General features: G+C 49.6%; 3 protein-coding genes across 6 annotated transcripts in view; 1 reads left to right on the top strand and 2 right to left on the bottom strand.

The window, feature by feature from the left end:
• Window positions 1-15: 15 nt before the first annotated feature.
• Window positions 16-10,125, bottom strand: LOC1277814 (RING finger and SPRY domain-containing protein 1). Of its 4 annotated transcripts, XM_061654215.1 has the most exons (8): window positions 9,783-10,125; window positions 8,582-8,604; window positions 7,975-8,298; window positions 3,098-3,431; window positions 2,937-3,026; window positions 2,747-2,864; window positions 2,046-2,668; window positions 16-1,981 (listed from the first exon to the last, which is right to left on the bottom strand). In XM_061654215.1, exons 3-8 carry the CDS (start codon window positions 8,250-8,252, stop codon window positions 1,670-1,672), a joined length of 1,755 nt encoding a protein of 584 aa, XP_061510199.1. In that variant the 5' UTR covers window positions 8,253-8,298; window positions 8,582-8,604; window positions 9,783-10,125; the 3' UTR covers window positions 16-1,669. The 4 variants fall into 4 exon arrangements, with proteins under 4 accessions (XP_061510199.1, XP_061510198.1, XP_061510200.1 ...); XM_061654214.1 differs by having other exon boundaries at window positions 7,975-8,604; window positions 9,676-10,110; XM_061654216.1 differs by having other exon boundaries at window positions 7,975-8,604; window positions 9,700-10,110.
• A 304-nt stretch (window positions 10,126-10,429) lies between these two features.
• On the bottom strand, window positions 10,430-12,250 carry LOC1277815 (RNA-splicing ligase RtcB homolog). Its single transcript, XM_317316.3, has 2 exons — window positions 11,867-12,250; window positions 10,430-11,785 (listed from the first exon to the last, which is right to left on the bottom strand). The coding sequence occupies exons 1-2, from the start codon at window positions 12,109-12,111 to the stop codon at window positions 10,510-10,512; spliced, it is 1,521 nt and encodes a 506-aa protein (XP_317316.2). The 5' UTR covers window positions 12,112-12,250; the 3' UTR covers window positions 10,430-10,509.
• Window positions 12,251-14,448: 2,198 nt separating this feature from the next.
• Window positions 14,449-20,281, top strand: part of LOC1277816 (mucin-2) — a 60,929-nt gene continuing 55,096 nt past the window's right edge. Inside the window, exon 1 of the transcript XR_009766442.1 lies at window positions 14,449-14,591. The gene's annotated coding sequence lies outside the window, so the exon portion shown is untranslated. The remainder of the gene's footprint in view (window positions 14,592-20,281) is intronic.

Raw genomic sequence — 20,281 nt, 5'->3', positions numbered from 1 at the left:
AGCATCCAACAACGATTTTTCATTAAATAACATGAACATGATCGGTCCATTGTTTTGTTTTACTCAGTGGCGCTTTTATAAATCAAACTCTGTTTTACACATTTCGCACATACTCTTACTAGCCATTATTTACAATCCCCTGTTCCATACAATGCTTTTGCGCGTGTACAAAAATATATCAGTCGTATTTGTTACCCTATTTATACATCATCGTTTCCTACAACTCTTCCCTGTGCACAACAACATTTCACGCAGTTCACTAACTAATGAATGTTACTGGACCCGCTGCTACTGCTCTACCTCCCTCTTTTCAACGGCCTGTTTTTTTGAGATAGGTTTCTTTTTGCTATGTTTTTTTTTGGTAGCGTACCCCGGTGCTGTTGTAAAGGAACAGAAAAAAGGACGTTATTGATACCTGTGCTTTGCATGTTGCTGAATGTGTACTTATGTCTATGTTTGTTCGTGTATTTTATTGAACTACTTTAAACGTAACAAACTTGACGAATAATGTTTTCTGTTTCGCAATTGTAATGCTCCCGGGAGCTGTGTTAAATCGGAAAAGTAAATGGTACAGCAAACCAACATTCATGGATCGCAAAAACGGACCACATATGGAGAAACTGTAATTCTACTCCTCTAATGTTCTCTGCATAGACTCCCTCCCCCCCATTCGTCGTTGCTTTTGTTTGCCTATTTTGCCTATTCCCAAAACTAACGCGCGCGTGCACTGACGAGTTCCTTCACAAACATTCTCATCTTAGGTCACTAGGTGTTGTAAGTTATTAGGTGCAATGTGCTGATTGTTTCATGGTTAAATAGCTCTGTCTAGTAGTATTGTCTTCGATGAACGTATATGCACGGGCAGCAGCAATACGTTCAGCACAGGCGTGTCGAAAAACAACAAACTCGAAACACTAATCAAATAACTAAATCCATACAGGTTACGCAGTGATAGCCCCTAATACTTAGTACCCTAACGTATAACGTATTAAAAATGATGCAATTACACCGGTCCGGAGTTGTGCTTCTCGAACACCTTTGCACAGAGAGTTTCTGAAACTCAAACGACGTGTAAAACCGGAAGACGGTTGCGCAAAAAAACATCGAGAAAAACATTGACCGAAAGTTTAAACCGTGTTTCTTCCTTTCCCCTGCCCCGGGCGTGACACTTTTTGTGATGGCAAATTGTGGTGACAAATATAATGTAAACGAGAGGCGGTGAGGGGAGAAGATCTCAACCGATTACCTACACAGTACATAATAAGTACACAAGCCATGCGACGCGATGTAACGTTTTACAACGACACACATCAAACAACGACACAACAAACACACACTGCTAGGCGCCCATTTGTTTGCTTATAGGCCAGAGGCTATCGCACCGGTCTATCTATCTCTCTCTTGTTCTATCGTTCACTACTTCTCCTTCCTATCACACTTTGTTTCGCTCGTGTTTTTGTTGTGTTTGCTGTACTGTTAGTTAGTGTTCCGTTTTTCTCCAATAGAAAGCTATCACATTTTCTCACTGCATTAGGACACATTTGCCGAAAAATGGAGGGCTTGCTAAGCAAAGCAGTGTAACCCCGCATTAAACACAAGCACAGCGCTCGATCGCTCGCAAACACTTTCCCGCCTGGTGCCTGGTGGTCCGTGTGGCGTTCCGGCGCACTTACACTTGCGCCTGTTCCTCCTCTGCGTTGGTTGCTTTGGGCAGCACGCCGCTCCCGCTCGATTGATTCGCTTCCGAGCTGCCCCCCGGGCTGGTATCGTCCGGGGGCGTTTCCTCCTGCACCGTACTGACAATGTCGGCGCGACACATCGGACAGAACTGCAACAGTGCGGCACAGTTCGTGCAGAAACCGCGATGCTGGCACGGTTCGATTCGTATCGTCGCCTTCATGTCGAAGCACAGCGTGCAGGAATCCTCGCGCACGCTCAGCTTGCGCAGCTGCTCCAGGAACAGATGACGGGGCAAAACAATCTGAAGCGAAGGAGAAAGGAGAATTGTAGACTTGAATCGTACCACCGGGTGGGCTTTCGCTCACCTTATCCTGCTCGCTCAGCGCCGCATGATCGTTAAAGCTCTTGAAGGGCCGATTTTTGGGCGGATAGACAAACGGCGTGGAGCCAAAGTTGAACCGGCACTGCTGGAAGGACATGAACGAGGCCGCCGCAAAGAACCCATCGATCGTGTCGCTCGACTCGAACAGCTGCTTCAGCACCTCGCCCTCCACCCCGTCCAGGCTGAAGATGACTTCGCGCGCGTCCAGATCGAGCAGACAGCCGAGCACCGAACCGCCCGACCACACGTTCAGGTTGTGCTGCATCGGTTTCGCCTTGTGCCAGATCAGCTTCCGGCAGCCGTCGAACGCGATCGAGTACGCATCGTCCCCGATGCCGTAGCCCTCGTGGCTGAGGAAGTTGGAGTCCTTGGTCGCCCAGCCGATCTGCATCACGCCCGGTGTCATGATCAGCACCTCGTAGTACCAGCAGCCCGCATTCACCTGGTACGTGCACCGGACGCTCTCGAACGAGTACGCGTCGCAGCGGGCCGTCAGCCCGTCGGCCGAGATTTTCAGGTACTCGCTGACGTCGCGCGTGTTGAGCATCACGTTCACGTTGCTGACGTCCGCCACCTCGTATGAGTATTGCCGACCATCGATAAGGACTGGCAGGAGAGAGAGAAGGAAGGGGGAGGATCAGTAAGCATTCCAAAAAAAAAAGGACTTCCACGAGACTCGCTTACAATAGTTATCGAGACACCATTGGGCGCAAAAGCCGACCTGTCGCAGGGTGAAATCATTGTTGGTGATGTGTCGTTCGAGCCGCAGCAGTGGATTGTCCGGATAGAGTGCCAGTTTTCGCTACAATTAAAGGAAAATGTCTTTAGCTTTATTGTTCCACGAGTGCGATCGATCAAACCCTCCAAAACTCACCCTAATAGTGCTCTTGTTTTCACTCGTTTGTGCGAACTTTTCCAGCGCGATCAGCGAAAACAGCATCACGTCTGGGTGGATTCCTTCGTCCTACGGCAACGAGAGGGACAAAAGAACGCATCAGCCCAGTGCTACAACACTTTACACACATCGAAACTTACCAAATTCCCTAGCAAATAGCCGAGCGTTACCTCCGACAGGGCAGATATGCTGCACGGACCGGCCAGACGCTCCGCCAGGAAGCCCAGTATGATGCACATGTTGCGCTCGCGCTTCGGCGTACGGCGTATCGATCGTGTTATCATGTCGGCCACCTCCAGCACCGATTCCTTCGACGGCAGCGGGCTATCGTCGAGCAGTAGCGTGATCACGCTCGGGCCCATCGGATTGTCCAGCGGCACCACGCGTATTAGGGACTTTACCAGCTGTATCCAGCCGGACGGTTTGTCCGTTAGGTCGTGCAGCATCACCATCGAGCTGGGTGTTTCCGGTTCACTGGAAGATGAAAAAAGGAGATAAAAGGGAGATTAATAATTGCAGTTGTGATGCATAATTGGTTATAAAACTATTACATGGAGAAAAGACTCTCCTCTGCTCAGTGCAGCAGTCAGGCACATAACTCTCTACATCCTCTTATTGATTGCTAACAATTAAATTATTCACCACCATCGGTGGGGTAAAAAGGCTCGAAAGTAACACACATTGCTTTTTTGTGTGAGTGCAAACATCTCGCACAAGACGAGCAAGCGTCCTTGAGCAAAAGGGATCCGTGCACTTCTCCGGCCACTCCGGTAGCTAGAGAGAGAGAGAGAGAGAGAGAGAGCGCGCTCAAGTGTTGAATCAATATACCATCCTGTGAGCCCCAACTTTCTACCACTTCCCCCTCCACTTCAGGGTCAATAATGGAAGGCGCGCCACTGCCGAGCGTCCTTTTTCCTATCTTTCTTCTCCATAACGAAGCATTTGCGGGGGCGAAATGTAATCATTGCATCGCCTGACATGCATTGCCAGCTTTGCAAAACTGCAGTGCTAGTGATTGGCATGCATGCAAACACGGTGCCTCCTCTCTTGCTTAAAACTGCATTGCATCGCGATGCAATTCGTTTATTTGTACAACAAACGGCAAGGTACAACACACTCCACCCTTCTTTCGATGCTTTCCCACGATAGCATTGCCCTACCCTCCCCCCTATTTAGTGGGTTGGGGAGAGGGGCACTCACAAACAAGACGACGCAGAGCAGGACAGAATGTTAGCAAATTCCAATTGAATTATCTTGTTAGATTGTACGGGACGCATCATCTGTAATCGGATGTGAATACAGATTTCCTTCCACCGATCGGATTAATCACAGCACAAGCAAACGTCAGCCGCTCGCTCGCTTGCCTACAAATGCAGGTGCAGTGCGTCTTGCGTAGCGTCTTTGAAGGCACGTACACTCGGTGTTATTAATATGTGACCGAAAAAGTAGCAAAGCAGAGAGTGAGAGGGCGGCACAACAAAATGCACACTTTTTGAAGGATTAAAAGGGCACGTTTCGCATTCGCTTTGAAGTCGACGTGCGGAGCGCCCTCCCCCTTTCGATCCCCATCCCTCCCTTTCCTCATCCACCGTGCACTTCCTTATCAGCAGGCGTGACTAACGACTTGCGCCAATAAGAGGCAATCCCCCCGGTTGCGGATGAAGAGCGTGCGCGTGTTCGCGTCATCGCAAGGTGGCAAGGTGTTTTCGGTCAAGCTATCTACGCAAAAAGAGCGTTGATATGGATTAGTGATATCCATGCTCGCGTTTGTTGCTATCACCGTTACCGAACGGAGTGTGATAAGGATCGACAAGCAATGCAGCAAGATGATTTCTTTTTTGTTTTTGTTTTTAGTTGGTACATACGTTTATGTACGTTTTAAGCAAACAAAATAGATTTAGTGATTGAAACTAAAACGTTTTCTGAAAAATAGTTTTGTTATCTATTCTGATTAGTAAAAATACAATATCGTTTCAGAATAGCGATGTGCTCTCTGGAGGGCACCTACGACTCCGATTCCGACTCCGGCAAAATCGGAACCACTAGTTCTGCTCAGAGTCGGAGTCGTCTGGAGGTCGTCCGGAGACTTCAGGAGTTGTCCGGAATCATCCGGAATTGCCAGAAGTCGCCAGGAGCCGTCCGGAATCGGAGTCATTCGGAGTTGTCCAGAGTCGTTCGGAATCAATTGGAGTCGTCCGGTACAATGTGCTTGCGATCAGGCATTTCATTTCGTTGTGTTTTTTTTGTCTTTCGTGTGCATCCAACAGGCCTTTGTTTCGACTCCAATCGATTCCGAACGACTCTTACTCCGGGCAACTTCGGACGACTCCGACTCCGGACGGCTCCAGACGATTTCGAACAGCTCCAGAAGACTCCAAATGACTCCGGATAATGCTGGGTGGACCTACCTAAGTCGGTTCCGAAATTATCGGCATCGGATCGGAGTCAACTCCGAATTTTTGCCAACTTTACCCATCACTAGTTCAGGGATTAGATTTAAAGTCGTGCTGCAGTGAGTGACTCACTACTAGTGGGTTTGTCAGAGATCGTTTCCAAGGCAACTCGTCTAGAACTAAAAACACATTTTGAGTTTCAAATCTGTCGAAGCAACCCTTCTGGTTGGTTGGTTTAACTTTCCTCAGAACTTTGCTTTTTTTATTATAAAGGATACACTACTTTTCCTTGCAAATACTGTTGACTGAAGCTCTTACCTTTCTCTTGTACTAACACAAATTTTTCCTCAAAGAAAAAAAATAAATAAAACCCAGAAAACCAATAAAACTCATTCTAATTCAACACCCTACTTTGTGTCCTAAATTCCCGCATGACGCCAACCCAAACCCGCTACTTACTAACTGAGGTGGGGTAGTGTGTGAGTGTGTATGTGAGTGTGTGCGAACATAATCTCAGTGAAAAAAAAGGTTTCGTGTGAAAATTAATTAGACTCAGAAGGACCTTTAGACCTCCCGGCACCCCTCTTTTCTCACGAGTTTGCAATGTGTGTGCTTGATAGTTTCCTTCCCATTTTCGTAATGCGATACGCGTGTTCGCGTGCTTCATACAAATGGTTGCTTTGATGCGTGTGTGTGTGTATGTTTGTGTGCGACATAGAACTTTGGTTCCCTGGCAAGAGCCCCCTATTTTGCTTATTATGGGGCGACAAAGCAACCGAAACGACGTACCCACTTTCTTTCGCCAGCCCGACCCCGAACGAGCAAAAACCCAATATTATCGACGTGTTGTGGCGGTCCACAAACCATACCAACAGACCAGCCAGCATGTCCAGCGCAAAAAGGTAGAGACCGAAACCTTCTGCCGAAAGATTATCGAGCCAATAGACGCGATGTGTGTGTGTGTGTGTGTGTGTGTGTGTGTGTGTGTGTGTGTGTGTGTGTGTGTGTGTGTGTGTGTGTGTTTGCTTGGTTGTGATGAAATGGGGATTTTCTTTTGCAATGTGCCATTTGCGACCGTATGACGGTGACACGAGCCAATGACGAATTAGACAAAGTTTGTGAGATCACTGTGAGGATTTGTTAGGATGGCAAAAGAGAGCGCAGTGCGGAATTCATCAAAATCTAGAAATCTGTCGCAGCAGCAGACAATAGAAGAAAATCATAATTGCCCAAAGACAGCGTGCCCCATACATAATGCATGAGAACTGGCTGCTCCGGAGAGACGCAGTTGAGCAAGCTGAGCGAATAATGGGCATTAATTGTAATGGAGGAAATCATTTCAAACCTCTTCCGAAACGTGGCCAAAAGGGGGAAGGGGAACCTATTGCAAAAAAAGCCTAATTCACATACGGCTGCTCCTCGTACTTTGTACCGCCCATTGTATAATTCCCGCTGGGGGGTGGTTTTGTACGGCCACTATTACTACGCTACCCGATTGTGATGATGACGTCGACTCGCGTAGGCGAACAATGCGAGCTTATCAGAACGACATTAATATCATCGACTGTGGGGTGGTGTTGTGTTGTGTGCTGGGGGATGCTGATTAAAGTGGCAGAGAGAGAGAGAGAGAGAGAGAGAGAGAGAGAAAGAAAGAATGCAAAAAACCCGTCCCCGGATGATCTTTTTTAACCGTTTCCGCCGCGTGCGCTCGCGTAAGATGATGCGTAAAACAAGTGCCAAGGGCAATGAAGGCGAACGCATGAGCACATGAGCATGCATTTTATGCAGTGTTCTTGGGGGGAAAACACGTTTTTATGATAAAAAAAACACACACACAGAGAATGTTTGCTTTAATGTGCACGAGAGATGAGGCCATGTCCAACATCCCTTTCGGTGACAGACAGCGCACACCAACCACCAACCAAAGCTTATTCGTTTATCTCTTGAATGTTGAATCATTTTGGACCGATAATGGTGGGGACACGTCAGAGGATACGGGGGTTTCTTTGACACGCTTCCTTTCTTCCGCTAATCCATCGCATTGGACACTCACTTTTACAGTACGGTGCGCACGTGTTTGGAACGGAAACCCCCCCCCCACTTCATTACGCCCCTTCCTTTGCCCCGTCCCCATTGCCCTTCCAATCGATGGTGACTAAACGTTTGCCAGCCGAATGAGAAGCTCACGCTGACAGAATGAATTAATTTCCGCCCTACTGGTCAACCGAGCAAGGATTATCGCGGTCGTCGTGGCAGGGTCCAAAGGTCCTCGATATCTCGGTTAATAAACTCGCATACACACACAGACACACAGAGGCACAGCAGGTGCGTGTGAGTAATCAACGGCACCACATTTCAATTGGTTCAATCCACCAATCGCTGCCAAGGATTGGGGGCTGTCGCGCGGATCGATTCCGGCAAGGACTGGCAAGGACAAAAAGGGACAGGAAGGAAACGGCCGGAAGGGTCGCGCGACGACGTCAATGGTTCGATTCGATAATTACACTCATTTACCAAGGGTCGGAGCATTGGCCCTCCTCCCCGGCCCACCCATTAATGCCCCTTTTCGAAGGGCTGTTTTTTGTTTTCTGTTTCGCGCGTTCGTTCGCATCCGTTACACTTACTTGTCCACGATCGAGCGGATGATTTCGAGCGTCTCCTTGACCAGCGCGTCCACCGTGTCGGACAGTGAAACCTGCCGATCGGACCGGGAGTAGTGCCGGATGTGGTGGTTGTGATGATGGTGATGATGCTGCTGCTGCTGACCGTTCGGTCCACCGCTGCTGCCACCGCCACTGCCCGCCAGCCGGCCCGTATCGCTGCCGGTCGGTGCGTACGAATCCCGGCTACTGTCGTCCACAAATCCCTCCTCGACCTTGTCCTTGCACAGGCACACACCCATTGCGAATACACGCGGGCTGGGGGGTGGTGAGATGAGGGGAAGAATGCTACGAAGAGAATGGATGGGAGAGAGAGAGGACGGGGGTCGTACTACTTCTACGCCTCGAAGTATGGGCGTGGATGGTGGTGGATGGAGCCGCACACAAAACCCGTGTTCCTTTGCTGTTATGTGGTCAGCTTCTTCATATTTGCAGATGGCCCCCGGTCGACGACGTGGCCGACACACACACACACACACACACGCTTCCGGTGTATTGGCGTTTCTTTTTTTTCTCTCTCTCACTTCAAATTCCTTTTTGCCGACGTTTTCACGACACTTTCTACACACACCTTTTTGTTTCACTCACTGCGCGCTGGGAAAGAAACAATTTGAACAGATTTTTTTTTTGGTTTGGGTTATAGTACTAAAAATGGCACAAAACCGTTCGTCATGTCCGCATTCGTCACTGGGCAGCTTTCCCGGTACGCGTACGCACAACAGACGCAACACCCAGTCGCACACAGCATCAGCCGGATTAGCGGTGCGCACGCGGGCACGCGGGTTCGTGCGACAAAATGCGCGTAAACAAACGCAATTCACGCAATCGGCCCGAGAAGAGGGGAGTGAGTGACAAAAAGCCCCCTCCCGTTACAAGATACGATTAACACAGGGTGTGGAGGTGGGGGATGGGAAGGTTTACGAAAGCGAAAGCACACCGGGGTTGGCTCGGGGAGGAGTTGTTGCGGCACCGATTACGATCATTTGTTCTGCGACACCTTTTAGCTCGGTGCGCTTTTTCCGTCGTCGGCGGCTGCGACTACTGCTGCTGCTGCTGCTGCTCGGTGGTTCGGCGATCTAAGACGGCGAGACGATAGAGACAAGGTTGATAGAGGTGTGCTCACTTCCTTGGTCGGCTAAAACGGTGCAAACAAGGGGATGGGGGTGTTTCAGGTTCGCCTGCTAGGATCATCGATCATGCTGCCAATTAGCGCTGCTGTTTAATATCACATTTTTATCCCACATACAAACACACACGCACACACACATGCTCCGAATGATGGTCAACGGTTCTTCTTGGGAGGGAGATTGAAGCTTGCTTCGTTGGGGGGTGGTGAACTTTCGTTATGCGGTGGAGCCTGCTGCTGCTGCTGCTGCTGCTATTACCATCAATCGCTTGAAAATAAACACACGCATGCAACCAGTGAGTGGTGGCCGTGTTTGTGTGAAAGGGGTGTGTATGTGTGTGTGTGTGTTTGTGTTTTCTGAGACCTGGCACTTCACCCTCCTCCCCTCCACCCAGGGCACACATTCACTTTACATCACTTGATAAGGGGGACAAGAGCAAACGACACTGAAATAGAAAATAAACACCCAGCCCCCACGGAAAGGTTCCGGCCGAACGGTTCGGACTGTCCGGAACTTTTGGAACCACACACACACACACCCGTACAAATGCACACACACACACCACACACAAAAGCACTGGAAACGAACTCAGGCCAACTATGCGAAGTTGCTCGACTGTTGATGCAATCCAACACACCAACCAACCTAGGAGAGTGGAACGGGGCAGGTAACGGGGGTAGGTTGCGAACTTGTCGCCGTCCGCCTTTTGGCGTGTGAGACGTTGAGATTCTTCGGCACCACCAGAGCGCACACAATTCGCCACTCGCGCGTTTCACTACTTCGAGTTGGTGCGTAATTTTCACCGCAACCCGTGGCGCAAGGAAAGTGACCGCTGCCGGAATGTTCGTACGCGGCGGGACAGCGCGAGACACAGCACACGCGAACGCGGAGGGTTTTGGATTGCCGAGGAAACCTTTTTTTACGCCCGTTCTGTCGTTTAATCCGTCCCGAATGGTGGTTAGAAAAAAAACAATGAATCAACAAGGCAATTATGGGCGGCCCCGCAGGACGTGACGTTTGACAGTTGGAAAAAATGTGTTTGCATTTTTACTTTATTTGAAATTATAACATTGAGGGATGTTGGAACTTTTTAAACATAAAATTATTATTGTATTTCGTATTAATATGTGTTATTTGTAATATTATTTCAATATTTTTTGTTAGTTTGCGTTAAAATAACAAAACTCCAAAGGATCGCCCACTGTGCAATGTCATTCGAATCACAACTTCATATTTACAGTAACCTACTTGTGCATCGTAGCACTACGAAACTCTTGAAAATGCTTCCAGTGTCGATTTTTAAAGGAATTTTAATTTATTAAATCAAAATTGTATTCACAGTCCGCCAGCCATCACGACATCGGTTCCCCGCTTATCCCTTAATAACCGCGATCGGACGCAATTTGATGGCCTTATTGCTTATGCCTACATCGTGGCACGTTTGCACCACATCCCGCACATCCTTGTACGAATCCGGCGCTTCCTCCTGTACCAGCTTTGGCGACGCGACACGAATCGAAATGCCCTTCTCCTCCAAATCCCGCAGCACGTCCTTGTAGTCCAGATTGCGGCGCGATTTGGCTCGCGACAAGCTGCGACCAGCTCCGTGACACGTCGAACCGAACGTTTCCACCATGCCCGTCTCGGTACCGGTCAGCACGAAGCTGCACGTGCCCATCGAACCACCCACCAGCACCGGCTGGCCGGTGAGCTGATAATCGACCGGAATCAGCGGATGGTGCGGCGGGAACGCACGCGTCGATCCCTTCCGGTGCACCAGCAGCTGCTTCGGTCGGCCGTTCACCATGTGTTCCTCCATCTTGGCCACGTTGTGCGACACGTCGTAGATTACGTGCATGTCCAGATCGTCCGGCGTGGTGTTGAACTGTTTCGCAAACGCTTGCCGCGTCAGGAACGTCATCGAGCTCCGGTTGACCCAGGCAAAGTTGGCCGCCGCCGACATCGCTTTCAGGTAGTTTTGGCCCTCGGGACTGTTGATGCGGGCACAGGCGAGCTGCCGATCGTTCGTTTCGATTTTGTCTCGCTTCATCGCTTTCTCCATCTCGACCAGCGCGTCCGTAGCGACCTGATGGCCGAAACCGCGGCTCCCGGAATGGATCATCACGCAGATCTGGCCCAGCTCCTCGATGCCCATCTTGCTGGCGGCGTATTTGTCGTAAATTTCTTCCACCACCTGTATCTCGGCGTAATGGTTACCGGCTCCGAGCGTTCCGAGCTGCGGCAGGCCACGTTTCTTCGCCCGCAGACTAACCTTGCTCGGGTCGGCGTTCAGCATTCGTCCGTACTCTTCGCAGTGCTCTTTGTCTTCCGCCCAAACGTACCCTTCGCGCAGCGACCAATCCATGCCCATTTCGAGCGCTTCCTCCAGATCGTGTGCGTTCATCGGAATGATACCCTTGGAACCTACACCCACGGGAATGTGATCGAACAGGCTCTGGGCGAGCTGCTCCTTTACCGGCTGCACGTCCTTCTCGAACAGGTTCGTGCGAAGCAGACGCACGCCACAGTTGATGTCGAATCCGACGCCACCGGGCGACACGATCGAGGTCGGATCGCTCATATCGAATGCGGCCATGTTGCCGATGGCGAACCCATACCCTGAGTGAATGTCCGGAAGTCCAACGGAGCTGCAAGAATCAATTGGGAAGGGGAAGAAGCGATTAGCCGGCATGGTTTACGAGTGAAAATCCGGGGCATGTAATCAGTACCGTCCAACGATGCCAGGCAGGGCGGCAACGTTTGCAATCTGCTTCACGCCGGGAAGAAATCCGCCAGTCATTCCGGGCCGGCAGGCATTGCGCAGCTCGTCGAACATCAGCTTCTCAAGCCGGCTGTTTGCGTAGAATATGCCCTCGACGTTCATGTTCGACTGGAAGCCTTTCTTGATGAGGAAGCTGTTCGGCGAAAGCCGCTCGATGTACTTCATCTCCTCGTTGTACTCTCGGACAACCATTTTGGGACGGTGCTCGAAACTTGGCCGACACTAAAAAGGTGAGTAATTCCGGATTTTGCCTCACTCAATGACGAAAAATGCAAAACTATGAACACAAATGATGCAAATGTTTGACAGCTCGCAACAAGCCGGCTTTGACAGCCCGGGTTGAAGTGACGGCAAGCTCGTTGCGTAGCGTAAACAGTCGCGTGGAGTCTATTTTTGAACCTTCGCACGTGTCAGTGAGTGTAACGGTTGCATAAAAGGCGATTGATTCAATCGGCCTCAAAAAAAACACTCGAGAAGCTACATTATTCCAATTACGACTTAAAATTTAGCAAAAACTCGGTCACAAGCACTTTTGTCTCACAGAAAGAGAGAATAGAGGAGTTTGTGGGTGGATGTTCCAAAAAATATCGTCCCACCAAGCGAATGTTCTGCAAAAGACTGTCCGAAGTAAACAAGTGCGCGCTTACGGCGCTTAGTCCTTGGCGAAGGTTCTCCAACACATGTGGGCGATCGCAAAATTGGGGCCAGTTCGAGCTGACCACAACCACCAAAATCGACGCACATGCTGCCGAAGCTGTTGTGTGTCTCATCCGCCTCGCGTTTAATGCATTCGTTATTCATTGTTTTGTGGCTAATGTGTTGCTATTGTATGTACGTTTATTTTTGTTCCAAATTGTTCCAAATGTTCCTATTTCTTTGGCATTTTATGGAGAAGGCTTTTGAGGGGGATTGGCCTTAAGATTGATCATTTCCAAACGCAACGCCGAAAGGGACTGTCCTCGAAAGGGAAGGTAGTAGTAGTAGTAGTAGGAAGTAGCTTTCGTTCAGCAGTACGTGTGCATATTTAAAACCTTCCCACTTCTACCCCCCCTCGAGTCTGAGCCCTGAGAGAGCGAGGCGACGCTGTCCCTGTTTGTGGCCGGATCAGAGTGGTGTTGTCGTGTCGTTCGATGACGCTTGTTCCTTTCGGCTTTAGATCTCGCGCCCGTACCGCTCCGTTGTGCTGTTGGTGGCCCTCGCCACTTCCAAGGTGGGAGGCCAGCGTGGGCAGATGAGAATCGACAGATTAGCTGTTGGCCCCGTGCCCAACGCTCTAATGCGACCCGATGCGATGTCTTATTGCCAGTGTGCGCCCCAGTCAAACGGACCTAGTACACACAGCCTAGATCGATGGTTGGAGTTTGATTTGAACATACACACAACGCTGTCCGTGTCAACGCTAGCTGGTACTACAGTTGGAGCTGGAGACAATTTAATTCTACGGAAACCTACGAGTTCCCGCTTGGCAGGAGTGCCGATTTTGTAACGCCAAAAGCAGAAGCAGAGCGTAAGGCCCCCGCTGGCGGAAAACCCGCACAACAGTGCGAACCGCGAGTGCTAGAATATCAGTGCAACGAACTTCTTTCACTGCTGTGGCAGCTGACTCATAGAAGTGTCTTAAAATTGGGTAGACCCGGTGGAATTGTCGCTCCAAGTGGGATTTATTTTCCAATCCGCCTCTTCCATACGTGCGCACACGGGGTACTGCGTAGTGTGTGCGAGCAGCGTTTATGGCATGTGCAGCAGCAGCAGCAGCAGCCGAATCGGCGGGTGATCGTGACGGCGGGCAGACCCAAAAAAGAGAAAAAAAGTGAACCTGCCAAAAAGTGGTCAAAAACCACATTCGTCCCCATTGAGGGAAGCGCACACACACGCCCGGATTCCCTTCCCTTCCTGCTCGTGTGTTCCCGTGCGTACCGAGCGGTTGGCCTGGTAGCGCAAAGGGGGATGCAGGGGAACCACAGGGGGAGAGCGGCTTGTGGGGCGATGAATTTTGGCGAGATTTTCGCACACCATAGTGGCTAGTGGTGGACTGCACCAGTTTTCGACCGACTGCTGAACAGTTCGAACCGATTCCGATCCGTTAATGAATTCCCGTGTCCAGTTGTCCGGTTTCCTGCGGTTGCTGTCCAGTGTCCAGCCTTTCCGTACAATCATCTGCTGGTGCCTTTGGGTTTTTACGATCGCGTGTGTGATCATCCAGCTATCGGATTATCGGTAGCTTCGCGCAAACGATCACAGCGAGCGAGCTCCAACGGCATCGACAAGCGAAAGTACGGACCAAAAGCCATTGGAAGAACCCAATTAGTTGGTGATTTTTGGGGGCGCTATGTGTGGTCACTGTGTGGCCAGTGACTGCTGGAAACGGTGTCTCGAAGTGAAGATAGGTTTAGTCATAACTGCCGGTTAAGTGCGCGCTATCCAGGTGATTCGAACACTAAAAGTGTTCATTAGCATACGCTCGCACGCGGCCTCCAGGGACAGCCATCGACAGCTACGGAAGTGTGTGTGTGTGTGTAACAGGATTAGGTGCAGGAATATAAACCAATAAAAGTACTAATTCCCAAACGCCTGATTAAGTGGCGATCGTGTGCCGTCACCGAGGTTTTTTTACGATCGTCGTTTTGAGCTGCTGGAGTGAGTCCAAGAGTCCATCATAAGGCCTAAAGGAGGTAAGTTCCAATTCCACAGCCACATTCGCTTAGAACACACGGCACACATTTGCATAACCGTCTTATCTTGAGGACCCTGCCTCCCCCCTCCCCCTCCTCTTAACGTCAGCCAGTATCAGGTGAGGGCAAAGACACAACGAGAGACAGTTTGTCTCAGGCGTTGCCACTTGCCAAGATAATGCGCGAAAGAAGGCCACGCTTGGGGAGGCGGGGGTCGAGGGTTGGGTGTGGTGTGTATGTAAAAGTTGCATAAATTTCTGACACCCACCCAATATCTCAGCCGTGGCTTTTGGTGGTGGTGCAGCAGCTGTCACGCAAAGACCTCGCGCGCACCGTCGCGCGATGTATCATATCGCGGTTTTGTCGCGGCAAGACGCTCGTGATCGTGATCGTACGTACGCGGTGCGGATTTTGCTCAACACCTCAACTCTATCTTCTAGCCTTCCCGCCCCCGAATAGTGCCAGCGTGCACCTTCCTCCCTGTGAGTGCAGTCCCTTCGCGCCCCTCCCCCCATGTTCCCCCCCCCCTCACCGTTTTGCTATCGTATCCGTTAGATCTTCTGACGTTCCTTTCCCCGCCGTTTCCTCAGAGATATTCCTTTCAACCCAGCAGCGCCAACCCATCCGTGCCTACCCATATATGGGCGAGCTGGGCTTCGAAGCGTCTGCTGGATGTTACTTTATTTTTTCGGTTTTATTTCACCCATTTCGGGTGAGGTCTGCGCGTACTACGCACCACCCAAGCCGTGTTTGGGGTCGGGACAAGCTGTCTCTTGGTGCAGAATGTCTCTCGGCGGCCGGGTCCGTCTGTCCAAAACACCACCGGTAGACCTTCGAACGAGTCCCACTCGTCATCGCCTTCGGTTCGCGTATGGTACGCACGGCCCTGTTTCACTTTGCGTACCCGGTCGGTGGCGTTCCGTTTTTGCTTTGCTTTGCTTTGCTTTGGACAGCACACTGCTTTTGGGCACTTTTGGGTCCAGCAGCAGCAGCCAGTTCGGAGGGTGTGGTTGCCAAAAAGCTTTACGATGTCAGGGTTAAGGGAGATCGTGTCGCTACTGTGTATAGGTGCTAGATTGGATGCTGAAAGGTGGAGGTGCTTTTTTGCTTGCCGTTGGTATCGATTCCCGTTCGACTGGTAGCGGCCCAGGCCATAAAATGTGTCCAAAATTAGACGAACACCCGCGCTAACCTTGAAGGTTATAGGGGATGGTTGGGTTTAACATGTGTGTAAACAGGTTGTATCGTTTCGTGTGTTCATGAGCGCATTTTTATAGCGTTTTACGAAGGACAAATGTAAGAAATTTGCCTACCAGGAAAGGTCATTTCACGGGACCGTAAAAAGCTAATGGAGACCACGGAGACCACTGTGCGTCCGGAGGAGCAGCAGCAGCAGCAGCCAACACAATGGTTAATGTTGTTCGCAGTGGAGCACCGGTTTTATAGCGAAACTTAAATTACAAAACGCTAGTAATGGCATGATTACGCACCAAAGATTATGCGCGTGTCAGTGTGTAAAGACCCTGTGTTTTCTGGTGGGGTGTAATTAGTGAGCTGCTGTCTGTTTTTTTACTAATCACTTCTAAGCGGCATAGATAAAAGAAACACACTCCTTCGTGGAAGAAAGCGACAAATATGCTTCAAAGATTAGCTTGCTTTTGAGAACACTTTATCGCGGTAGCATCCATGCGCGGATGTTGTAATGACGTTGTCCATATTTGGAGAGTGGCTGGATTGAGCGGGCTATTGGACTCTCTCTGTTGGGTTACTGGTAGCTCCTACAAGCACTCATAATTCACGTTACTTGGCCGATCGCCAACAGGCCAATAAGCATAGGATTAAGGGTCATAACTCGGACTTTTTCCACCCCAAAGTAAGGTGTGCGTTGGGTGGTTGCTGAGATGCTAGGAGATCGATAAACCAGATGCTAGAGCCTTCTTTTTGCATACCGAGACATGCGATGCGTGTCTAGCTTCGTATTGCGAAAGCTTCTTCGTTCATTGGATTAAGATCGAGTTGCAGCTGTAGATTGCACTTTTGGTTCCTAGATCGTGTAAAATATATGACACACGAGCCATTTGGAGCCATGTATCGACCTGAGGTGTGTATTCTAAGTGAGTCAAATGTGCATGAAATGTAGCCAATGGATTTGGCTCGCTACCGTTACGCCTCGCCATACAGGGGGGCAGATTCTTCATCCCGGGGCGAGGCCTTTACCTTTCATGGGAAGATGTTTTCTGAGGCACTTTGGGAAGGAGCAAAGTCTCAAAAGTCGCACTCGGTGGAGTTGGCGAGTAGGCGTCGAAATGATGTGTCGTCTGCACCGTCTGCGCAAGATGTGCGCACTGAAAAACAGACCGCCGAGTGGCCCCGATTCCGTGGGCCGGCCCGGGCGAACCGTTGCGAACCGTTCAAATGTACCGTTAAAAGACGGGAAGGTTTTTCCCGCGCCACCAACTCCTGCACAGGTGAACGCACAGGTTGGTGCGTAAATGAGTGCGTATCTCTCATTATCATGACATTTTGGTGCGTACATCGTACAGGGAGGGACCGAAAAAAAAACACAACAAACAACTTCCCCCGGAGTACGCCTGCGGTCGATGGTTAAGTGAAATTATTGGCCGCATGGTTCGTGTCGGAGGCTGTTGTAGAAAGGGACTGAAGTTCAGCATTTCAAGGACACAGACGGATACAAGACTGGAGTGGGCAGAAGAAGAGAGAGATAAAGAGAGAGAGAGAAAGAGAGAGAGTAAATTAAATCCCCATCCCAGTGGGCCACAGCCGTTCAAGCGAAGGAGCAACAGGACCAAAAGCCCAAAGGTCTTGCACAGTAGCCTTTGGAAAACTCGACCACTTGTTTATTCGTTACCAACGTATCATAACATTTCATTCGTTCGTGTTCGTGAGACACTGTGGAGGCACCCGTTCAATCCCAAGAGATCCGTGGCTAGAGATCATCATCAGCAGACAGTGGTAAACTACTTTTACCGGCGAACAGGGAACCATTTCTTTTGGGCACTTTTGGCGTCGAATTTTGGAGTAAAGCTCACAAACATACCTGGTACAATGCAAAGCAATAACGCTGCAACAGCAAACCAGATTCATGGCTCAGCAAGCCACCGTTGTCGTTGGTAACGGGTGTGACGTCAAGGTCTCAGGTCGGATGGTGTGTCCGATCCAGTGGCACGTTTTGCGCCCCAGTTCCAAACTGCAGCTGAAGGAAAGAGCGCTATTTGCAATTCTGCAGAAACCCACCAGCAGCCGGATTTCGAAGGCCAGACTGATCTGCTCACCACGGGTGGGTGTGTGTGTGTAATGAGTGTTAAATTGAAATTGAATTTTTGACATTTTAATACAGGAAAAAAGAGTGCAAGAAGAATACGCCGAGAATCCACAGTGACATACGAGCGGGTGAGCGAATGTTGGTAAATGGTAGCAATGTTAATTACTTCCCCCGGCCACACGGTGGCATTCGGTTGTCTCACACCAGGGGCAGGATTAAGTGTGTATGTGCCGGGATGGTAATAATACATGCGGCAAGTACCCAGGCAAGCACGTAGCTTTCAATTGAGCCGTAGTAGTAGTAGCAGTGGAAGTGGGTCGTAAAAATAGGAATTTCAGATACAAGAGTACAAGCCCTCTCCATAGGGGGCTTTTGGCTCTCCCCGGGATTTATGATGCTTGTTTTTATTATGAAAATCTCCTTTTTTTGCTAATTACTTCTCTTCGGTGTGGTTTTGAGCTGAAGGCCTTATCTTCTTTTTTTTTTGTAGATCATGTAGTGGTTTAATCGAATAAATAATGAAAAGCGAGAGACATTTACAAGGAGCGCCACAGGGTTTAACCGTATCTAAGCCCGGCTTAATGTCACACGCATACTTATCAGCTCAGAAATGAGCTTGTTTCGGATGGGTGTTGTTTGAGTCATAAAATATTAACTTATCTCGTACTCTTGCATGCCTTTTTTTCGCGTATGTTTCTATCGCTCTGCTTCCTACTTGTGGCTGGCTGAAAACTGCAAAAGAAACAGAAAAGTAAACGTACGGCACGTCATTCTGCAGGGTGCTTTTCTTTGCAGTACAGCCCCCACAAACGGTACCCCATTTCAATGGTACCAGGGCGGTAGCAAGCATAATGGTGTAGCGAATGGATTTCATTTACCACTTTGACTTGCATTTTCCATTTGCTACTACTTGGCATTGTCCAGTAGCAACCAATTTCGGCTCGGTTGCCATTTTTTCACCCATTCCATGGATTGTCACCAGAGAAAAAAGGGCCACCCCGTTGGCATGCTCGGGTTGTCCGCTTTTTTTCGCTGCACAGAGACAAAACTGTACTCTCTCGGTACAATCATGATAACCAATGACGGGGGTCAGTGAAGGGGAACCGATCGCGACCACGAACGGCAGCACACAGCTTTATCCGATTGCATAACAATCGTAACACAATTCGCCCCCCTTGCCCAGTCCATTCGTGCTTATCGGGCGAAAGATTGATGACCGGCCGGTATGTGTACAGCAAAGTAAAAGGGTCTACTAAAGGGTTAACAGCAACTGCTGGACACTCACTAATCTTCCCGCGACCACAAACTAGGTCAGGCGCGTTTTCCCCCGCGTCTCGGAAGAGAGCGAGGACGTGAATTGTAGTTTTGTTTTATTTTTTGTTAATTTTAGCTCTCCAAGCATAACTGCGATCGCTAGCGATCACGAAAATGACGCCCCGGGTGGGGGAAATGGTGCGTGAAAAATGACCGCACAGCACCTGCACGGACAGTTTTCCGCTCAGCCTCAGGGGAAAATGGTTCCGCTGGAAGCGATAGGCGCTTCGGTCCGTGCAGAGAGAGAGAGAGAGAGAGAGAGAGAGAGAGAGAGAGAGAGAGAGAGAGAGAGAGAGAGAGAGAGAGAGAGAGAGATAGGTAGCCGGTTTGTTGGGTCAGTTAAGCACGGCTCGTGCATGGTTCGTTTGGTGGTTTTGTGGCAGCACCCGAAAGTGTTAAAATTTCATCGCCACAATTGATTTGAAGCACTGAATCGGCTCTTCCCAACTGCATTTTTGTGTTTTTTTTAGTACTGGCCGGTGGTAAAGGAAGCGTTACCGACAAAGCACCGACGCTCAAGTCTAGTGAAAGTTGAATTGAAGAGATCTCGTATCATCACGCGGATGCTTTAGGCCGGGTGCGATTCCACAAAACCCATGGGGCGTGTGGAAAATTGAATCTTTTACTACATAACGCTATTAGTTGCTGTCGATGGGGGGGGGGGGGGGTAGGGGAGAGTGGCTGTAAAACATCCCCGAGCAGCAGCCCACGTGCTGCAGTTTTAACAGCTGTGATGGATCATCGAGTGAGTTTTCCACCAGCTCGGAGTGGTGCAATGAGCACCACCGAACGAGCATAAACGATCGATAGGGCGAATGAAAACGAACGAAAAAGAGTGAAGTAAATAAATTGCCACTGCAGTACAGAAAAGTGTGAAGATATTGCAAAAAAGAAGAAAGAGAGAAGAAGAAGAGTAACGATCAAGTAAGTAAGTGAAGAGATAGGAAGAAGGAGAAAAGGTAATCACAAGAAAACAAAAGAGCAATAGCTTGTAACACAAACTAAGAGAAAAACAAAAACAAAGCAGTGAAGAAAATGAAAAAAAACGAAACAAAAAAGAAAAAAACCCAAAAGCAAGAGAAAAACAATTGAA

Source organism: Anopheles gambiae, chromosome 3, assembly GCF_943734735.2.
Source record: "Anopheles gambiae chromosome 3, idAnoGambNW_F1_1, whole genome shotgun sequence".
Classification (NCBI taxonomy): Eukaryota; Metazoa; Arthropoda; class Insecta; order Diptera; family Culicidae; genus Anopheles; species Anopheles gambiae.
The sequence above is the reverse complement of the archived record's forward strand: the minus strand, read 5'-3'. Positions and strand labels throughout refer to the sequence as shown.

Excerpts from the sequence above, each read along its gene's own strand:
- LOC1277814 (XM_061654215.1), bottom strand. The coding sequence starts at position 8,252 with ATGGGTGTGTGCCTGTGCAAGGACAAGGTCGAGGAGGGATTTGTGGAC. Across the intron at positions 2,669-2,746 it reads ATGGTGTCTCGATAACTATT|TCCTTATCGATGGTCGGCAA; the intron begins GTAAGCGAGTCT and ends CTCTCCTGCCAG. Across the intron at positions 1,982-2,045 it reads CGCTGAGCGAGCAGGATAAG|ATTGTTTTGCCCCGTCATCT; the intron begins GTGAGCGAAAGC and ends CCTTCGCTTCAG.
- LOC1277815 (XM_317316.3), bottom strand. The coding sequence starts at position 12,111 with ATGGTTGTCCGAGAGTACAACGAGGAGATGAAGTACATCGAGCGGCTT. Across the intron at positions 11,786-11,866 it reads CTGCCTGGCATCGTTGGACG|CTCCGTTGGACTTCCGGACA; the intron begins GTACTGATTACA and ends TGATTCTTGCAG.